Source organism: Macaca thibetana, chromosome 2 (genome assembly GCF_024542745.1).
Source record: "Macaca thibetana thibetana isolate TM-01 chromosome 2, ASM2454274v1, whole genome shotgun sequence".
Taxonomy (NCBI): Eukaryota; Metazoa; Chordata; class Mammalia; order Primates; family Cercopithecidae; genus Macaca; species Macaca thibetana.
In genome coordinates this window covers 151,261,259-151,282,031 of record NC_065579.1, presented here as the reverse complement: position 1 = coordinate 151,282,031, position 20,773 = coordinate 151,261,259, and the positions used below count along the sequence as shown (strand labels likewise).

General features: G+C 39.9%; 1 protein-coding gene across 3 annotated transcripts in view; it reads left to right on the top strand.

The window, feature by feature from the left end:
- The window catches only part of SEC22A (SEC22 homolog A, vesicle trafficking protein), a 69,989-nt gene extending 58,234 nt beyond the window's left edge, over window positions 1-11,755 (top strand). For all 3 annotated transcript variants that reach the window (XM_050781757.1, XM_050781759.1, XM_050781758.1), the window contains exon 8: window positions 11,091-11,755. In XM_050781757.1, the coding sequence (XP_050637714.1) occupies window positions 11,091-11,291 (201 nt within the window). In that variant the 3' untranslated portion in view covers window positions 11,292-11,755. The remainder of the gene's footprint in view (window positions 1-11,090) is intronic.
- Window positions 11,756-20,773: the final 9,018 nt, after the last annotated feature.

Below are 20,773 nucleotides of genomic sequence, written 5' to 3'. Positions count from 1 at the left end.
GCCCTCCTTGGCCTCCCAAAGTGCTAGGATTACAGGCATGAGCCACCGCGCCCAGCCAAAAAATTGCTTGATTTTCTTAACCATTTATATTATCTTCAGAAATTTTCTGTCAAATCTGACATTTAATAATGAATGACATTTCATGCAGGAAATGTGAAAACTTATATTTGTTAATGTCACATAGTCTTTAATTTTATGAAATATTGTATATATTTTTTTCTTTTCTTTTTTTTTTTCTGAGACAGAGTCTTGCTCTGTCACCCAGGCTGGAGTGCAGTGGTGCAATCTCGGCTCACTGCAAGCTCCGCCTCCCGGGTTCAGGCCATTCTCCTGCCTCAGCCTCCCAAGTAGCTGGGACTACAGGCGCCCGTCACCACGCCCAGCTATTTTTTTTTTTTTTTTGTATTTTTAGTAGAGATGGGGTTTCACCATGTTAGCCAGGATGGTCTCAATCTCCTGACCTCGAGATCCACCCGCCTCGGCCTCCCAAAGTGCTGGGATTACAGGCGTGAGCCACCGTGCCTGGCCTCTTGTATTTTCTATTTTAATTTCTATCGTGTCACAAAAGGGATAATATCTCTCTTCTTTTCTTTTTTTTTTTTTTTTTTTTTTTGAGACAGAGTCTTGCTGTGTCGCCCAGGCTGGAGTGCAGTGGGGCAATCTTGGCTCACTGCAAGCTCCGCCTCCTGGGTTCACACCATTCTCCTGCCTTAGCCTCGCGAGTAGCTGGGACTACAGGCGCCCGCCACCACGCCCGGCTAATTTTTTATATTTTTAGTAGAGATGGAGTTTCACCATATTAGCCAGGATGGTCTCGGTCTCCTGACCTCATGATTTGCCCGCCTCCGCCTCCCAAAAAGTGCTGGGATTACAGGCGTGAGCCACTGCTCCCGGCTAATATCTCATTTTTTAAAGTGAGAAAACTGAGGCAGTTTCAGTACTGTTCTGAGATCACATAGTCAGAAAACAGTAGAGTCAGGACTTAACTCTCGGTCTCTGATTTTGAGTATTGTGTTCTGTCTACTATATCATGCTGTCTCTAGGCAAAATTCCTAATTCGTGTAATTTTTATAATGTAATAAACTCAGTTTTATAACTATACACATGATCTCATTTGATTTTTATCTAAAACTGTGAGGTATTAGCTTTAATATAGTTTTATAAATAATCATTCTTGTAAAATACAAGTTTTGGTTGCTTTGTCTTAAGTAATTGTAAATGCTTAGTAATAATGGCAGAATGTATTGAGCTCTTATTTTGTGTTAAGCCTTTTATATTCATTGTACCATTAAATCCTCACAAAAAGGAGGATATACCATTATATCCTCCTCACTGAGGTATAGACAGTTCTTATAGCTTATTAGTGACTTGAACCCAGATCTCTGTGACTTCAGAGCACTTGACTACCAGGCTGTAGATATGCACACCTCTGTTACATTTGCCAGAACAGCCTCAGGTAGTTTTGAGAGTTGCCTCATGGTAGAGTGGTGTCACTCAGGTGTTCTTTTACTTGAGAGAATTAAATAAATTCATGTTTTAAAAAAGAGAAGAAGAAAACTAATTTCCTTCACATTGAAAGGTATGAAACTTCCTGCTTTCTAAATATGATGAGCAGGGTGATAATAATGCTGTTTTTCCCCCCACAGTAAAACTTAAGTAATTATGTTTTACCATATAACGTGCTCTGTCTCCAGTTGTCAGGATATTTTTAAATCCTCTTTAGATCAGATCTGAAAAGCCATTACTACATTGTTTGTCACCTTTTTCATCAGGATGCAGGTGCTTATGGAAGCCCAAAGCTCAGCCCGATAGGATTAATCTTGATACGGAACATTTCAAATAGAGCAAAGGATCAGTGAAGAAACTAGAGACTATTCCTGTTCCTTCAGTGTTTTACTTTGAAAACTTGAAACTTACCGAAAAGTTGAAAAACCAGTATACTTAGAGTCATCAATTGTTAACATCTTGCAACACCTTCTTTATCTCACTCCCTTTTTATATGTGTGTGCGCATGGCGTGTATAAACAGACCATCCCCGACTGGAACTTTTTTAACTTTATAATGATGCAAAAGTGATATGCATTCAGTAGAAGCTATGTTTCAGGTACTCACATGACCATGCTGGTTTTCAGCACACTATTCAATAAATTATAGGAGACAATGAACATATTTTAATAAAACAGGCTTTGTATTAGATGATTTTGCCCAACTGTAGGCCAAAGTTTTGAGCGTGTTTAAGGTAGGCTAGGCTAAGCTATGATGTTTGGTAGGTTAATTGTATTAAATACATTTTTAACTTAGGATATTTTCAACTTATAATGACTATATCAGGATGTGACCCTATCATAAGCCAAGGAGCTTCTGTTGTTATTTGTAAAGTAAGTTTCAGACATATGTGTATGGGTAAAGTTTTTCTAATTAAACTTTTTATTTTGGGATAATTGCAGATTTACATGGCGTTGCAAGAGAGATCTTATGTACTCTTTACCTGGTTTCCCCCAATGTTATCATCTTGCAAAACTATGTAAAACAGTATCACAACCAGAGTATTCTTACTGATATAGTCAAGATACAGAACATTCCTCTCCCCACAGGGATCCCTCATGGAAGCCATATCCACTTCCTTAATCTAACCCCTCCTTAATCTCTGGCAATTACTAACAAGTTCTCCATTTCTAGAATTTTCTCATTTTAAGGACATTATATAAATGAAATTATATAGTATATAACTGGCATAGTTCAGAATGCTATAAGAAAATACCATAGATTAGGTGGCTTAAACAACAGATGTTTCTTTCTCATGGTTCTGGAATCTGGGAAGTCCAAGTTCCAGATACTGGCAGATCACGTTCTTGCTGAGGGCCCTTTTCCTGGCTTGCATAAGGCTGCCTTCTTAGTATATCCTCACACAGAGAAAGTGCTGAAATCTCTTCCTCCTCTTACATGGTCATTGATTCCATTATGGGGGCTCCGCCCTCATGACTTTGTCTAAACCTAATTACCTCCCAAAGGCCCCAGCTCCTAATACCATCACATTAGGGATTAAGGGCTTCAACATTTGAATTTAGAGAGGACACAAACATTTAGTCCGTAACAGTAACCTTTTGTGGTATGCATTTTGCTGTTGTTGTTGTTTGTTTGTTTGTTTATTTGGGGGTCGGAGTCTTGCTCTGTCACCCAAGCTGGAGTGCAGTGGCCAAATCTTGGCTCACTGCAACCTCCGCCTCCTGGGTTCAAGCAGTTCTCCTGCCTCAGCATCCTGAGTAGCTGGGATTACAGGCATGTGCCACCATGCTTGGCTAATTTTGGTATTTTTAGTAGCGATGGGGTTTCACCATGTTGGTCAGGCTGGTCTTGAACTTCTGACCTCGTGATCTGCCCACCTCAGCCTCCCAAAGTGCTGGGATTACAGACATGAGCCAGATAGGCATTTTTTTCACTCAGCATAATTCTCTGGAGATTGAGCCAAGTTGTTGCATAATCAATTATTTGTTGCTTTTTATTGCTGAGTAGTATTCCATGATATGTATCAATGATTTGTTCCTTTTTTTTTTTTTAAAGATAGGGTCTTGCTCTGTCACCTAGGCTAGAGTGCAGTAGTGCAATCATAGCCTCACTGCAGCTTTGAACTGGGCTCAAACTCCTGAGTAGATAGGACTATAGGTGTGTGCCACCACACCCAGCTAATTCTCTAATTTGTTTTTGTAGAGATGGGGTCTTGCTATGTTGCCCAGGCTGGTCTTGGACTCCTGGCCTTAAACAATCCTCCCACCTCGGCCCCTACAAAGCTCTAGGGTTACAGGTGTGAGCCACAACATCCAGCTTCATTTACTTATTGAAGGATATCTGAGTTGTTTTAAAATATTGGCTATTATAAAACTGCTATAAACATTTATGTGGAGGTTTTTGTGCGGACATAAGTCTTCACTTCTTTGGGATAAATGCCTAGGGGTACAATTGCCAGGTTATGTGGTAGTTTTATTAAGAAACTGAAAAACTGTTTTCCAGAGTAGCTGTACCATTTTACATTCCCTCCAGCAATGTGTGAGTGATCTAGTTTCTCTGCATCCTCACCAACATTTGGTATTGTCACTATTTTTTATTTTAGCCACTCTTGTGTGGTGATAGCTCATTGTGGTTTTAACTTGCATTGTTTAGCATCATTAGCTAATGATGCTAAACATTGTTTCATGTGTTTTTCATTTGTATATTATCTTCAGTGAAATGTCTACATCTTTTTATTTTTTATTTATTTATTTATTTTTTTAAGACAGAGTCTCGCTCTGTCACCCAGGCTGAAGTGCAATGGCATGCTCTTGGCTCACTGCAACCTCTGCCTCCCGGGTTTAAGCGATTCTTCTGCCTTAGCCTCCTGAGTAGCTAGGATTACAGGCACCCGCCATCATGCCCAGCTAATTTTTTGTTTTTTGTTTTGTAGAGATGGGGTTTCACCATGTTGACCAGGCTGGTCTTGAACTCCTAACCTCAGGTGATCCACCCACCTCGGCCTCCCAAAGTGCTAGGATTATAGGCGTGAGCCACCGTGTCCGGCCTTGCTTGTTTTCTAATTGGATTATTTGTTTTTTCACTGTTTTTCTTAGAGTTTTTCATACAATTGACCCTTTATATTTGTGGGTTCTGCATTCGTGGATTAAACCAACCATGAATTGAAAATACTTGGAAAAATATTGCATCCATACTAAACATGTACAGACTTTTATTTTTTGTCATTCCCTAAAGAATATAGTATAATAGCATTTACATTGTATTAGGTATTAAAAGTAATCTAGAGATTATTTAAAGTATACAATAGGATGTGGATAAGAGTTAAATGCAAATATTGTGCCATTTTATGTCAGAGACTTGAACATCCACAAATGTTGATATCTGAGGGAGGTCCTGAAACCTATGGATACTGGGGACAGCTATATATTCTAGATATTAATCCTTTGTCAGAAAGGAAGTGTGCAGATATCCTTTCCCAGTCTATGTTTAAAAAAAAATAGTTTCAGATCAGTCTCTATCTTGTCTTTTCATCCTCTTAACAGGGTTCTTCACAGAAAAAAGTTTTTAATTTTGATAAAGTTCAGTTGATCAATTTTTCCTTTTATTGTTCATGCTTGTGGTGGTCAAGTCTGAGAGCTCTTTGCCTAACCTAAGTTTCTCTACTATGTTTTTTCTAGACCTTTTATTACAGTTTTATATTTTACATTTGTGATCCATTTTGAGTTAATTTTTGTATGAGATGTGAGACTTAGATAGCTTAAATCAAGGTTCCTTTGTCTATATTGTTCCAGCACCATCTATGGCAAAGGCAATTTTTTTTTCCTCCATTAAATTGCTTTTACACCTTTGTAAAAAATCAGCTGGACATACTTGTGTGAGATCATTTCCGGGTTCTGTATTTTGTTGCATTGATTTTTTTGTCTATCCTTCCACCAGTACGACAACATAGTATTGATTACTGTAGCAGTATAATAGGTCATAAATTTTCTTAGTAGTTATAGAACTATTCAAATTATGTTTCATGTTGAGTGAATTTATGGTAGTTTGTGTTTTTTGAGGAAATGGTCCATGTTATCTAAGTTATCAAACTTATATGTTTACAGTTGGTTGTAGTATTCTCTTATTGGCCTTTTGATGTCTGCAGGGTCTGTAGTGATATCCCCTGTTTCATTCCTGATAATGGTAATTTGCATGTTCTGTCTTTTTCTTTGTCAGTCTTACTTGTTAATTTTATTGATCTTTTCAAGAGCCAGATCTTTGTTTCTTTGTTTTTTCCTGCTGTTTTTCTGGTTTCAGTTTTATTGATTTCTGCTTTTATCTTTACTATTTTCTTCCATATGCCTGCTTTGCATTTATTTTGTTCTTTTTCTAGGTTCTTGAAGTAGGCGCTTACATGATTGGTTTGAGAATTTTCTTTTTTATAATGTATGCACTAACTCCTAAAGATTTCCATCTTAGCACTTCTTTAGCTGTATTCCATAACTTTGGTATGTTTTATTTTCATTTTCTCTTAATAATTTTTAAAATTTCCTTAAGACTTCCTCTTTGACCTGTGGATTATTTAGAATTGCATTGTTTCTCTTCTAAATGTTTGAAGATTTTCTTGTTACCTTACCATTACTGATTTCTAGTTTGATTCCATTGTGATCAGAGAACACACATTGTGTGATTTCACTTCTTTTAAATTTGTTGAGGTGTCTTTTATGGCCCCAAAGTATGGTCTGTCTTGTTACATGTTCCATAGCCACTTCAACAGAATGTGTATTCTGCTGTTATTGGGTGAGTGTGTTCTGTAAATGTTTAGATCGTGTTGCTTGGTATTTTCAAGTTCTATATTCTTGCTGATTTTCTGTCTAGTGTTATACCAGTTGGCTAGAAAAGAGTATTGGATTATAGATTTTTCCATTTTGTATTTCAGTTCTATTGCTTCATGTATTTTGTAGCTATGTTGTTTTGTTCGTACACATTTAGGATTGCTGTGTCTTCTTGGTGGATGGGCCCATTTATCATTATATATGTTCCTCTCTGTCCCCATTTATTTTCTTTGCTTTGAAATATTTTGATATTTATCTGGTATCAATGTAGACACTTTTGCTTTCTTTTGATTACTGTTTATGTGATATATCCTTTCCCATCCTTTACTTTTAACTTTCCTATGTTATTTAAAGAGAGTTTCTGACAGACAGCATAGAGTTGATTCATGTTTTTTAATCCACCCTGCCAATCTCTGTCTTTTCATTGCTGTACTTAAGTCATTTATAGTTAATGTAATTATGGATATGTTAGGGCTTATTTTTTGTTTTTTTTCATTTTTCTTTTTTTTTTTTTCTTTATTTTCCTGTGGGTTACTTTAACATTTTAAAAGAATTCCATTTCAGTTTATCTGTGGTATTTTTTAGTATATCTATTTGTGTAGCTTTTTAAATGATTGCTGTAGGCATCACGTAATACATACTTAACTCTTTATGGTCTTCTGGTGTCGACATTTTACTAGTTCAAGACACCTTATCTCCCTAGATGTGTTTTTGCTCTCCCCTATTTATAATTGGCTCAGATATTTCCTCCACATATATTTAGAACCACATCAGCCAGTGTTATAATGATTTTTGTTTTAACCATCAAACATAATTTGGAAAACTCAAGAGGAAAATGAAAACCTATTGTATTTACCCATATTTTTGCATACCATGTCCTTTTTTCTTTCCTCACATTTCAAGATTCCATCTTATTGTTTTCTTTCTATTTAGAGAGCTTCCTCTAACCATTCTTTTATGGTAGATCTGCTAGCAACAAATTATCTTAATCTTTCATCTGATAAATGTTTTTATTTTCCTTTTATTCCTAAAGGATATTTTTGTTGAATACAGAATTCTGAATTTGGCAGCATTTTTTTCTTTCAGCCCTTGAGAAATGTTCTACTTTTTTTCTGGCTTCTGTGGTTTCTGATGAGAATCCCACTGTCTTGTTACTGATGAGAAATGAATTATCTTATTACTGTCAAGTGAAGATGGATGTCCAGAGTCCCACGTGTTCTCCACTGATACCACAGTAAGAGGGTAGAGGAGGGATTCATTGCCATCTAGTGAGAACGAAAGTCCTGGCTTCTACCTGCCGTCTCTGAAGCCACGCTGAAGGGTTAGAACATCTGCTTACAATGTTCTAGGCTCTCAACATTTGATGGTGTGGGTATGGGTGGGTCACAGGTTTTTTTGTGTGATGTTTGGCTAGAGTATAATAGTTACTGTTTAAAAGTTTTCTGTCTTGCTAAGGTGCCGCTTTCCTGGTCTTTTACCAGAGAGAGCAAGATCTTACTGAGTTACTGAGGGGTTTTTTTTTGTTGTTGGTTGGTTGTTTTGATATGCATGCATTGGCGTTTCTAGTTGCCGGCTTCTTCAGCTCCAAGTCTGGGATATATGAAGCAAAAAAGAAAACTCAGAGAACCTACCACTGTGTCATTCTTGGATCTCAAGATCCTTTATTTGTCTGCTTTTCCTCCACAGTTCAGTCTTCTTATGCTTGTTTTACATATAATGTCCAGTGTTTTTATTTATACTTAGTGGGAGAAATAGGGAAAAGTGTGTCTGCTCCATCTTCCCAGAAACAGAAGTCCCTGAGCAGTTGTTTTTAAAGTAAGATACAGACATGATATTTTTTACCTTAAAATACTTCATGATGTATCTTCTGAGAACACAGATATCTTTCTACATAGCCAGGACTTCATATCACGTCTAAAAATTTAACATTGATAAAATGTTATCTAATATAGGATTCCTATTCAGATTATTTCAGTTGTCTCCAAAATGTTTTCTTTGGTTATATTTCCCCGATCCAGGATTATGCATTTCATTTGATTGTCGTGTAGTTTTTGGTCTGTGATACAGTCTCCCAGCCTTTTTGTTGTTGTTCTGTTTTATTTTGGTTTTGTCTTTCATAACACTGACTTTTTTAAGGGTTCAGGCAAGCACCATATAGAATGACCCACAATCTGGATTAGTCTCTGTTCCTCGTGATTAGATTAAGGTGAAATATTCTGGCAACAGTGCTATATGGGTTGAATATCTCTTGTTGCTTCAGTCAGGAAACGTGATAAGTTTAATCATTTGGTTAAGATGGTGTCTACCAGATCCCCATTGCAAAGATATCTTTTTCTTCTTTGTAATAAGTATTATGTGGGGTAGAGACCCATTATTTTAAAAAGCCCTGGAAAACCATGAATTAAATATATATATATATATTTTTTAATTACTGGAAAAGCTAGCTCATTTTTATAGTAGCATTCCAAGCAATAAGTATAGATAAAAACTGGAAATATAAAATCACCATTAAGCGAACACCACAGTAATCATTGTTGCAGGCAAGAATCATTAATGGATACTAAAATTAATGGGCAAAAGTATGATGAGATAAGATATTCACATAATCTCAACTCCCTGCCCCAAAGACAATAATTGCAAAGAGATACCACCTTATTAAGTGATCTAATTTAACATGTAGTAACATGTATTGCATATCACCTCTGTGGTATTCTTGCCAAAATTGTATAACCTCATTTCAATCTTGACAAAACATCAGACACACCCAAGCTGAGGGACATTCCTACAACATAACTGATTACTACTCTTCAGGACTGTCAAGGACATGAAACTTTTTTTTGTTTAAAAAAGATGGAGGAGCTGTTACAGATTGGAATAGACATGACAACTAATGCAATACAGAATCCCAGATTAGATTCTGGACCAGAAATCTAGTGGGACAGTTGGCAAAATCTGAATAAAGTCTGTAGATTAGCTAAGAGTATTGAATCAATGTTCATCTCCTGGTTTGATGAGGATACTATGATTGCATGATGATTACATGATTACATGATTATACTATGATTAAATAAGAGGATAACTGGGAACAGGGTGAAGAATATACAGGAACTATTTTTGCATCTATAAGTCTAAAATTATTTCAAAAGAAAAAGCTATTTTTTTCTATTTCTTCAATCTTTTTTTTTTTTTTTTTTTTTTTTTTTTTTTTTTTTTTTTTTTGAGACGGAGTCTCTCTGTGTCTCCCAGGCTGGAGTGCAGTGGCGTGATCTCGGCTCACTGCAAGCTCCGCCTCCCGGGTTCACGCCATTCTCCCGCCTCAGCCTCCCAAGTAGCTGAGACTACAGGCGCCCGCCACCACGCCCGGCTAGTTTTTTGTATTTTTAGTAGAGACGGGGTTTCACCGTGTTCGCCAGGATGGTCTCGATCTCCTGACCTCGTGATCCACCCGCCTCGGCCTCCCAAAGTGCTGGGATTACAGGCTTGAGCCACCGCGCCCGGCCTATTTCTTCAATCTTATATGATGAAAATCACTGATAAATACTTCCAATTCATTTTGCTTGGATAGCAGTCTTCTTCTTAAGTAAACAGTCCAAATTTATATAAGAACTAAACATATTTAACAGAACATTTCCACATTCTTTCGGCATTATAACAGACACTGGAATGTCCTTCCCATTCTGAAGCCTGGATACAGTTCCCCAGAGAGACCTGGGCCTCTCTCCTTAGACTTTGTGATTCCTACACTTACCAGGTTGTGAGTTTTAGACATCTTCTAGAAAACAGTTTATTCACTCAACACATTGAGCACTTACTGTGTCCCAGGCACTGTTCTGGGCACTGGAGATAAATGAGGAAATAACAGTAAAAAATCTCACCCCTCATGAAACATAGATTCTATTGAAAGCCTATGGATGACAAACAAAATAAGCACATTTCTCAAGTATGTTTATAGTATGTTGTGGAGAAAAAGCAGTAAAGGGTGAATGTGAGGATAAGCAGGGGCGGTGAGGGGGAGTACTTTCTTTACTGTTTCATCTAAAATAGCACCCACTATCATTCTTATCATTCTCTATCCCTTTTTCCTGCTATCTCTTTTTCAAGACATAACTATTTGATATTACATATTTAAAATACATCTATAATTTTTCTCCATTAAAATTTAATATCTATATGAGCAAGGGCTTTGTTTTACTCACAACTGAAGAACAATGCCTGACTTGTAGCAGGCCCTCAGTAAATATTTGTTGAGTGAATTCTCCCTCAAATGTTCAGTCAGATGCTGTACCTAGCATAGTTCCTTGTGTTCACTGGGGGACTAGTAAAATGTTGTGGATTTCATTAATACTCAGACTCAGGTTATATAAGAGTCCATTTTGTAGAATAGCTTGTATGCACTTTTTGTATTTTCCTGGGTGAGAATGGAACCCCTGCAGACCCTGGGAATGCTTCTTAGTTGCCTGTCACCATGGGGAATTTGCCCAGCCTGTTTACAAGGGAATCATTCCATTGCACTTCCATTTAAAATATGATACAAAATGCTTTTCTTCTGAAAAATGAAAAACGTAAGAGGAAAAGTCTATGTCCCTTTCAAACTGTGGAACTTTCATAGCTGAATGTCTTAGATATATGCTACATTATCTTATCCCTAGATAAAAAAATAACCTTATCCATTCTTGTATTTTACTCTCTGGCCTGTTACAATTTTATATTAGAAATACCTGTTTCTTTTCCTGTAACACTAATCATCTTTCATTTTTGTATTTTGAACAGTGTTATTTACTTGTCTACTACACCGGCTGGAGGAATGTCAAATCTTTTTTGACTTTTGGCTTAATATGTCTATGCAACATGTATCTCTATGAACTGCGCAACCTCTGGCAGCTTTTCTTTCATGTGACTGTGGGAGCATTTGTTACACTACAGATCTGGCTAAGGCAAGCCCAGGGCAAGGCTCCCGATTATGATGTCTGACACCATCCTTCAGATCTATTGCCTTGGCTTCAGGGGGAAAAGGAGGGAACATATCATAACTGCCACTGTGATGAAGAAGCTGTTCCCCACAAAGGAGAAGCTCTGCTTTCTTTCTCTCCAACTTTCCTTTTTTAAAATCAGCATGGCGTGCCTGTGAGCATGGAAGACCTTCTAGGAAAAGTCCTCAGAAGAATGCTGGCCATGAGATTATCATTCAGAGGAGAAGATTTCTCTCTTCAAGGCCGTAACAGTGGAAGAACAGTCGTATGCCATTGGAAGACTTGGCCAGCCGTCCTGAATCCTTCCTGAAGAGTTCAGAAAATAGATGTGGTATTGCTCTGAGGACCAGACAGGAGGAACTCTACAATCTGAGTTTGCCTTTGTGAGGCATTAGTATAGACCAAATAAAAAGCTGCAGAAATTGGAAAGTTTATGTTTTAAATAAATGACTGTGATAAATATCAGATTTTACATTGTTGCAATGTGCAAATATTTTCTTTGCTTTGAAATATTTTGATATTTATCTGGTATCAATATAGACATCAGATTTGCACATTTATGGTACTAAGAGTTTATAAAGTCCAAGATGGTGTGAAATTGGTTCTTTTTACTTTTATATTTTTGTTTGAATCTTAACTCTGGAAATCACCTGATGTAGAAGAAGGCTGTGATGAGCTCGTCTCTGGAACATCACAAGTATTGAAAATACAGTAATGGATGTTTCCTTTCTAATCCATGTTTATTGTTTCTTTTGAAATCACGTCTAAAAACTATGACTCATTAGACTATAGCCGTTGTTTCCCAAACTTCAGTCTCTTGAGTACTACTTGTATTATTTTCTTAATATTTATCTTTTATATTTTAAAGTTTTTTTAAAAAACGAATCCTGCTCCAAGTGGAAAACCAGTATCCGTTTGCCGTAAATAAAAGGTAACCACAAAATAAATAAGACGAACACAAAAAATGTTTTTCAGTTCTAGCTAGAAACTAATGCCTAGAAAGGCTCTGAATCTTAGGCTCGCGCTTTGTGGCAGTGAGGGAGATGTTACCAGCACCAGCATGAGGCACTGTCTCTGGAATAGTCAGAGGATGAAAGGCAACTGTAAAGGGAATGACGTTCTCATTGTGATTCAGCATTATTCTGTGTTGTGCACCACTTAAAGACATCTTGTTTGCCACCAGTGGCATGGGTCCTGCACTATGGAAATGCTTGACTGTACTAAGAATCAGAAGGTAGCTTTCCTAGCAACTCATTATTTTATGGCTTTGAGGAATTAAGCCCCTAGTATCTGAGATAACTTACTTGCTTTTTGATAACGTTTTAAAGATTGTTTAAGCAGTTATGAATTAATAATATAGGAAGCACAGTGTGATTCCATTAGCAAAATCTGTAACTCTCATGGTTTTGGAAGTCATCTTCATGAGTGATTTTCCTTTGTTTTTTAAAGAAAATATTTCAAACAAGGAATTCAAAGGATGCTGAAATTGGATATCATCCAGAAAAACAGATCCCATTACATTGTAATTGTTGTTACTGGGCATATTGATTAATTAGAAGAAATAGTCCAGAGGGTAAAGTTAGTGAACTGTCTTGTTTGCGTGAACCAGTATTTGTGGATATGTCTAGAACTGTAAAATCTTGCTTAACTAGAATGTTAGTCTGCACCCTCCTTTTAGGAGAGTGAGGTAAAAAGACGGTAAGCTTATGATATCAGGGATTCATGTAAAACAGGAAACTAGTTTGCTCCAGTTTTCTGCTCTAACAAAAGTATACATATTCTGAGAGATACCCCAAGGCATCACAATATCCTGAATCATCAGAACACCATTGAATTGTGTCGGGCATTTTGTAGTCAGGAAAGTGAAGTGGTTCAATTTAGAAAGGTTGTCAAGCCAGGCACGGTGGCTCGCGCCTGTAATCCCAGCACATCGGGAGGCTGAGGCAGGCAGATCACTTGAGACTGGGAGTTTGAGAACTAGCCTGGCCAACATGGTGAAACCTCATCTCTACTAAAAATACAAAAAGCTGGGCACAGTGGCGCGTCCCTTTAGTCCCAGCTACTCGGGAGGCTGAGGCAGGAGAATCGCTTGAACCCAGGAGGTAGAGGTTGCAGTGAGCCAAGATCATGCCACTGCACTCCAGCCTGGCCAACAGAGCAAGACTCTGTCTCAAAAAAAAAAAAAAAAAAAAAAAAGATTTTCTAAACTAATGGTTAAAACAGAGTTTTCTTGTAAATAGGGAAGTTGGAGCGTTCTGGTTAATTGAGATTTGGCTCTGTATTGACACAGCTCGCACTGGTTTGGTTTAGGAGCTACCTCCTTGTCATTGAATTGACCAGTTACAATGTTTGGTATTCAGATACATTCAGCAAGAACACTTGAAAACTCCTCACCAACTATTTTTAAAGGCTTACTTTGTTTTTGTTTTTATTTTTTCACTGGCTATTTTGAATAAGAGGATGTTTACATCTTAATGTAAAAAATATGAAAAGTATAAATGTTTTATGTATAGAAATGTTTCATTATTTGGTGCCTATATCTCCATGTTTATATCATTTCCCTACCTGTATCATGTTGCCAAAAAAAGAACTGAATTTAGAAAAAGAAATTGGTGTAAAGAAGTCCTGGCCAGGCACAGTGGCTCATGCCTGTAATCCCAGCACTTTGGGAGCTCGAGGTGGGTGGATCATGAGGTTAGGAGTTCGAGACCAGCCTGGCCAACATAGTGAAACCCCTTCTCTTCTAAAAATACCAAAAAAATAAGCTAGGCATGGTGGCGGGCACCTGTAGTACCAGCTACTTGGGAGGCTGAGGCAGGAGAATCGCTTGAATCCGGGAGGCAGAGGTTGCAGTGAGCCAAGATCGCGCCATTGCACTCCAGCCTGGGTGACAGAGTGAGACTGTCTCAAAAAAAAGTCCTTAGGCTCTTTAGAAAGAATCACATTAGGCCTTCATGGTGTATGATCTTATGTTTTATATTGCACTTTTACTTCTAAGAACAAGCCTGAGTTTACCTCCTCATAGTGAGTTTTGTAGCATAGGAGCTACAGTAGTAGCTGCCCTCATTCTAAGGGGGAGGACACAGAGGTGATGAGATGGTAATGACTTACCCAGTTCACATAGCTAAGCACACACAACCCTGATCTAGTGCAGGGCTCTTTGCACTAGCATGGAACTAATGAAGGTGACCAGTGTTATATTCAGGCAATATGACTGTTCTTGGTAAAGCCAAGGAATTGAGGGGTTCTGAAATTGGTGAGTACAGGCCTGCTGCTGGGATATTTTATCCTAAGAGGTGCATTTTAATTTAGATAATTCCTCAATACTGCTTTTTGATTAAGGTATACCATGAGAGCAAAGATACCCTCTTTTATATACTCAAAATAATTGCAATATTTGCTTGCTTTTTTTTTGGTCTGTATTTGAAATGTATTTACATTAATACCTGGCCTCTTTCCCAAAAGCACTTGAAGCAGCATACCAAGAAAAGACATATACAACCATGTTAATGAAATATGAACAGAAAGGGAAGAAAAACAAATGAAAATTGAAAGGAGGATTTACATACATTATTGTATGTAAAATTTGATTCTGGAACTTTCCGGAACCAAGGCTAAGGGAAGGGAAAGAAGTTATGCACTGCCCTATCAGTAGGTCAGAAGCATACCGGTTCCTTAGGGGGAGCCTTTTCTGATGCCTTCCAGTAAAGGTGTTCTCACTGGGGTCCTGTGAAGTGCTAAAATGAACAGAATTCTCGATTTTCACACATGTACATGTTATGATTGTGCCTTGGATCCTTGTGCCAACTTTCAAAGGCTTCCATTTCAGGGTTTGGGGGATTTGTGTAGGTGTGGTTAATAAAGGATTTTGTTTTCATAAGAATCCTATGCTGAAAACAAGTATTAAGCTTGAAAATCATTTGAGACAAAGGCCTTAAGACATGGAGAACCTTTACCCAATTTTGCAATTAGCACATTTATATTGCAGTAAATGTGGTCTTCACAGTGGAATCTAGTGTGGAGAGATGGATGGCTCCATTTCTGTTAGGCTGCGTGTGGAACCCCATTAGACTCCTACTTTGTAAGGGGTCCACAGAGACCAGAAGTTTGTCATAAGGGACCTAACCTCCGTGGCTCCTGAGGTTAGCTGCTCCCCTAAAAGACAATTGCTTGGCCTTTATTTCAAAAGGTTTACTAAGTGACCTAAGGCCATACTCTGAGCTGTTGGGTTTCCAAGAAACTCAACAAAGTGTGTGTGTGTGTGTACACCTTCCTTGTTACTATTTTAACAGACTTTTGGCTCACTGTAAGAGTTAGAACTTCTGTGGAGTGTGTGGTAAAAGAACACGTACATTCAAGAGCAGCCACCACTCAAAACCACGTTGAACACTTAGCCTTACCACAAGTTATAGGTCACTCTTTAGGGCCACATTCTTTGTCTATGTTCAAGGCTTTATAGTATTTTTCTGCCTTATTATCTCTAAGGAACCAAAGTCTTTCTCCCTAAAAATGCTGTGGTACAATAAGATCTGATTTTAGGGTTAAATTGACTTTAGCAATATCCTCACTAAAAGTTAACAAAAGAAACCCGGCTCCAGGGGTTATGACTGAGTTTGTGCGAAAGGGCTGAGTCCGCTGAGAATGTACTCTGAGCATTACTGGTAAGGTTGGAGGTGTCTGATCATTAGTGTTCTGGGGCTGCTGTTGAATGTTGGCAGATTGCAGCCTCCTGTTTAAGCATCGAGCTTTTCAAAGAGAAAAACTGGCTGCCACTCTTGCAATGTCTCTTTCTTGAGTGGCCAAGTTTTCTAGGTTATTTAGCAGATGAAATCAAAAGAAACATGGAAACACTGTGGTTGGAAGCCACATGGCGCGCATCCTTCTGCTTGTTAACGGTGAGTGGTGTTGATGCGTGGGCATTCAGGTTTCTTCTGCGTTGGCAATGCTGATGTGTAATCAGTTTTCTCAGCACAATTGGGGGTTTTAGGAAACAGTGAGAGATCAGCCTTAGTTCTCAGAGTTTTTGAAATCAATATCCTAGCCTTATGAATCGTTCCTTGTGTTTCCTTGGCAACAAACAGTATTTTCAGCCCAAACCCACCCACAGTTTACATTCACCCCTTTCTCCTGCATCTCACAGCGCAGCTATACAAGCATCACCCAACAGAAAGCACATTCAGGCGCCATCTGACAACAGGAAGCAGGACTCAGGCATTCCACTCCCCATTTGCTCCTGGTGTCCCCTCCCCAGCTCTGCCTTGCTTGCTTACCTTCTTTGTGCCAGCACTTTTCTTTGAGGTTGGGTTGCAAAGGATCTTACCTAAAGATGAACAAACTATTTCTCCCTTGCACTTTGAATTCCTCCAGTGCCTAGGACTAATGAGAATGCTTATTAGCTCATTTTTTGGGCCAGTGCTGGCTTCTCCGTAGTTAATCCTTATGGCAGCATGAGGTGGAGCAGGGGAGGCTATATCATTTACATTTGAGGAAACCAAGACTTAGGAACCTGTCTTTGTATGATATGACACTTAGTGGTGGATGTGAAGTTCAAATTTGGAGTTTGGGTTTAAGCCGCTTAAAAGTTGGTGCTCATTTTCCTATGCCACAGTGCATCTCAGAAAGAAACTTCTTAGGGAATGTGTGTGTTACGACAGCTGGGTTCTTACTGTTTTAGCAGCAGTGTGAACAGATGAAGCAGACATGAAGGGGGAAATGGCAATGTATGCTGTGTGACAGGCACTATGGTAAGCATGTCATCTTCACTGAAAGCATTTATGAAGGTTTTCTCTTTTGAAAATGAGCCACCTGGGCCATGAAGAAGTTAAGTGACTTGACCACAATCACAACCTAACCCAAGTGGTAGCATCAGGATTTCAGTCCGGATCTGACTCAGAACTCAGATGAGTTCTTAACTACCATGTGATTTTAAGCTGGATAACATGGAAATACGTTTAAATATATAAGGAATATATATACAGGTAATAAGAGATCAGGTCAGTGCTAACTCCTACAGTATAGATGTCCCAGGTTGAATAAAATAGTTTCCTAAAATCTCTACATTTATAAGAATGACATAGGACAGATGGCTGCAAGAGGTATAGTGAAGCTTATGTATACCTTAGCTATTGGGGCAAGAAGTATACATTTTAGTACTTGTACTAAAACTAACATATAAATTAATGACTCTTGATAAGGAAAATAAAAGCATTATTGGTGATTTGGGTGTTACAAACATTGCTTTGCCTAGCAAAATGCCAGAATGGGTTGATTATTTGACTTGACATCATTTCATGGGAATTCTGTTAGGTGATTAGGGAATTTGTGATCCCTCTGCAAACATTAACCAAAAAATAGAAGAGACCTTTTCACAGTGTAAAACAGTGTTTAAGAGTTTGGAGCCAGAATCATCCCTGGCTCTCTCTTTTACTAGCATGATGACCTCAGCAAATTACTTAATCTTTCTGCCTCAATTTCCTCAGATGTAAAGTGGGGATAATAATCATACCTTTGGCAAAGCAGTGTTCTGATGATTGAGTGCGTAAATGTAAAGCACTTAGAGGCTGGCACAGCAAGTGCTAGGAAAGCATTTGCCACCACGTTGTGGTCTTCCTTGCTGCAGTTACTTTAAAGGTAGTAAGAGTCTTAAATTGCAAATGCCCCCGAATGTCATAAATCATTGCACAAAACTTTTCAGAAGCCACCACTTAAGTAAGAATCCCATTGAAATATCTAGCAGGCAGGTGCTTGTGGACAGACTTCTGGGCAGGGCACTGGAGGTGCATCCAGAGAGAAGAGGGGGTTGAAGGACTCACATTTGCCAAATGCCTGCTGTATGCCAGGTGCTTTGCCCACCTTAACAAAGTCCTCCAGAGGGAAGGAAGTAGGATGAAGCCCCGTGTCACACACCTGGGAGTGGTAGGCTGTGCTCGCCAGTACCTGCAGAGTCTCTCAGGCACTGGGGTGCTGGTGAGTGAGGGAGGTGCCTCTAGGAACCTTGCCCTATCCAGTGTGGAACCAGCATTTTGGTCCCAACACACCTGACTTGGAACATTCGAATCTGATCTACAGTTTGCTCATGGATGGTGGCAGCCCTCGTGCCCACACTCTAAGGGCCCTCGTGAGTGTGCACACGTGTTGATGGGAAGTTGAGGGGTGTGGGGAGGCAGCCACAGCCTTCAGCTGCAGTATCATGAAGATGCTGGGGACGTGAGAGCTAAAAGGCACTCTTAAATTGCACAAATGCAACATGGATTTTAAAAGAATCTGAGGCAAAAGAGACCCTCCAAAAAAACCCATGTGAGCCGGGAGGGGACTGCCACTATGGCTAACAAAGTGGGGAAGCAATTTTGCAAAATAAGAAAACTAGTGTCAGGCTAACCAGAGATGCTAACAAACCTGAGATTCCAGGCAGATCTAAATTAGAAATCAGTCAAGGGAAAACACAGTGATAGTCTCCCTTATGGATTCCAGTGAGAATTCTTTAAATTCATGGTCCTGATGGAGTAGCAGTAGGAGAGAGAGGCCCCTGGGGATGCATAGGCCCTCAGTGATTCAGCTCTGCTCACTAGACACTCAGGCAGGTGAGGTTGGGCGCTAGGAATCCCATGGGGACTGGATGCCTGCCTACTTGGCTCTCAACCCTAGGTGAATCTTATCGTCTTCCTCCCCTTCCCTCTCTGGACCCTCTGCTTGCTCTGTGAACCTGGATTGATCTCCACTCGCCCCTCACTCCTGAATGGGGCCCTCGAAGGGAGAGGCCCCTGGCTGTGCTGATGTCGTGAACGCTGCTGGGCCGGACTGGTGTCTGCAGGAGGACAAAGCAAAGGCTAGTTCTGACTTTGGTTTGAAGGTGATTTTCCCACAGATTCCCCCTTGGCACGATGCTTTTACCTCATTTGTCTGTGCCTTTGGCTCTAATCTTAACGTCTTAATTACATTGTGTTTACATTTGCACGGTACATGTGGTCTGGCACTTGAAGACTGGATGAAGAGTTACACAAATATTTAGACTCAGGGAGTGCTAGTGGAGGGAGAGAACCTGGAGACCAGCCACTCCAATGCCCTCATTTGCCTTTGCTCATGTCCATCTCATCAAGCAGGGACGCTGCAGGTGGGAAAGAAAGATGGCGAGAGGACAGCCAGTATCACATTTTCCTTCCCAAGACAGGGATGAAAAGCCACCAAGACGGCTTTTGTGAAAATCCGGAAGGACAAGAAAAGCCCAGTTTAGTCATCGGATCTCATTTCATCTATTGTTAACCTTGACGAGTGGCGAGCCCACTGTTCCTGCCAAGCTCTTCAGTACCCAGCTAGATGGGCACCCTGAACAGAAGTGCTTCTGGGCTAGTGCCATAGGGACTGCTCTGAGTACCAGGGTGGCCTCAGGCAAGGCTCCGGTCTTTTCTCGAATGGCTTCCCAGGCCTGAGGAGGCACAGGTGAGAAAACGTATGTGGAAGCTCTCTACACACCGTGAAGTTCATCCAAATGGAGCGGGATGGTCTCTGGTCTGCTGTGCCCACCCCCTCCCCAACCCATAAATAACAGCAGCCTTTCCAACTCTCCTTCTGATCCCGTGCTCAGTGTTGGGGGCCTTGCGGTGGGCAGCCAGGGCCAGCATGGCCAAGCCCTGTCAGTTCCCTTCCCTCTGAAGGTGAACTGGACAGCATTTGTTCTCTGTAGCGTGTGATTTGGATTTAGACAAATTCAAAAACTGCCGGATTTCAGAGCGTGTTTGTCACTGCCGTCGTCATTCTCTTGTTCAGGCAGCAGTGAGAATCTGCTCAGCACTTGTGAGCACTATATGCTGAAATGCCTGAGAAGGCTTTCCTCCCTGCAGGGCCCTGGGCTCAGCACCTTTTTCAGGCTCCAGGAAGCTCATATCCCGCTGATGGACGGCTCGTGGTCCTCGCAGCACTATGGAAAACCCGCAGCTCCTGGCATCATTTACAAGCCACCCAGGTAATTTCGCTTTTGGAAAAGTTCTGTGAATGTATTTCTAACTTTTGTCTTAAGAGTAACGTGGCTAGCTGGTGAATATTTATTTCCAGCCTCTCCAATGCACCAGGATTCACTGTCTTCCCACTGATTAGCTGCTACACTCAAAGCATCACCATGCTGGCTGAAGTCTGGTCTTGGTTTTAGTGATGTCTGCTGTCAGTGGGCGTTAAAGTGGTGTTCAAAACTCACCCCACCTATCAAAAGCATCTTTTCAAATAAACGGTTATTTAGTATTCTAGATATGAATATGCCTTTGGAAAAAAGTAGACCCTCGTAAGGGAAGAACAAGTAAGTTCTCTGGGACTAGCTCAGTGGGGATGGGGTTGGAAAGGGCTTTTGAAGGTTTTGAGTTGCATTTCCTTGGCGTCTACACGGCGGTTTCATGGAGGCTGCCTGAGGGCCTAGTCTCTACTGGCCACAGCAGAGTGGACGTTGTTTAGGAGCTGAGGTTCCCACTTAGGCCAATTGGCCCCTAAAGTTTGAAC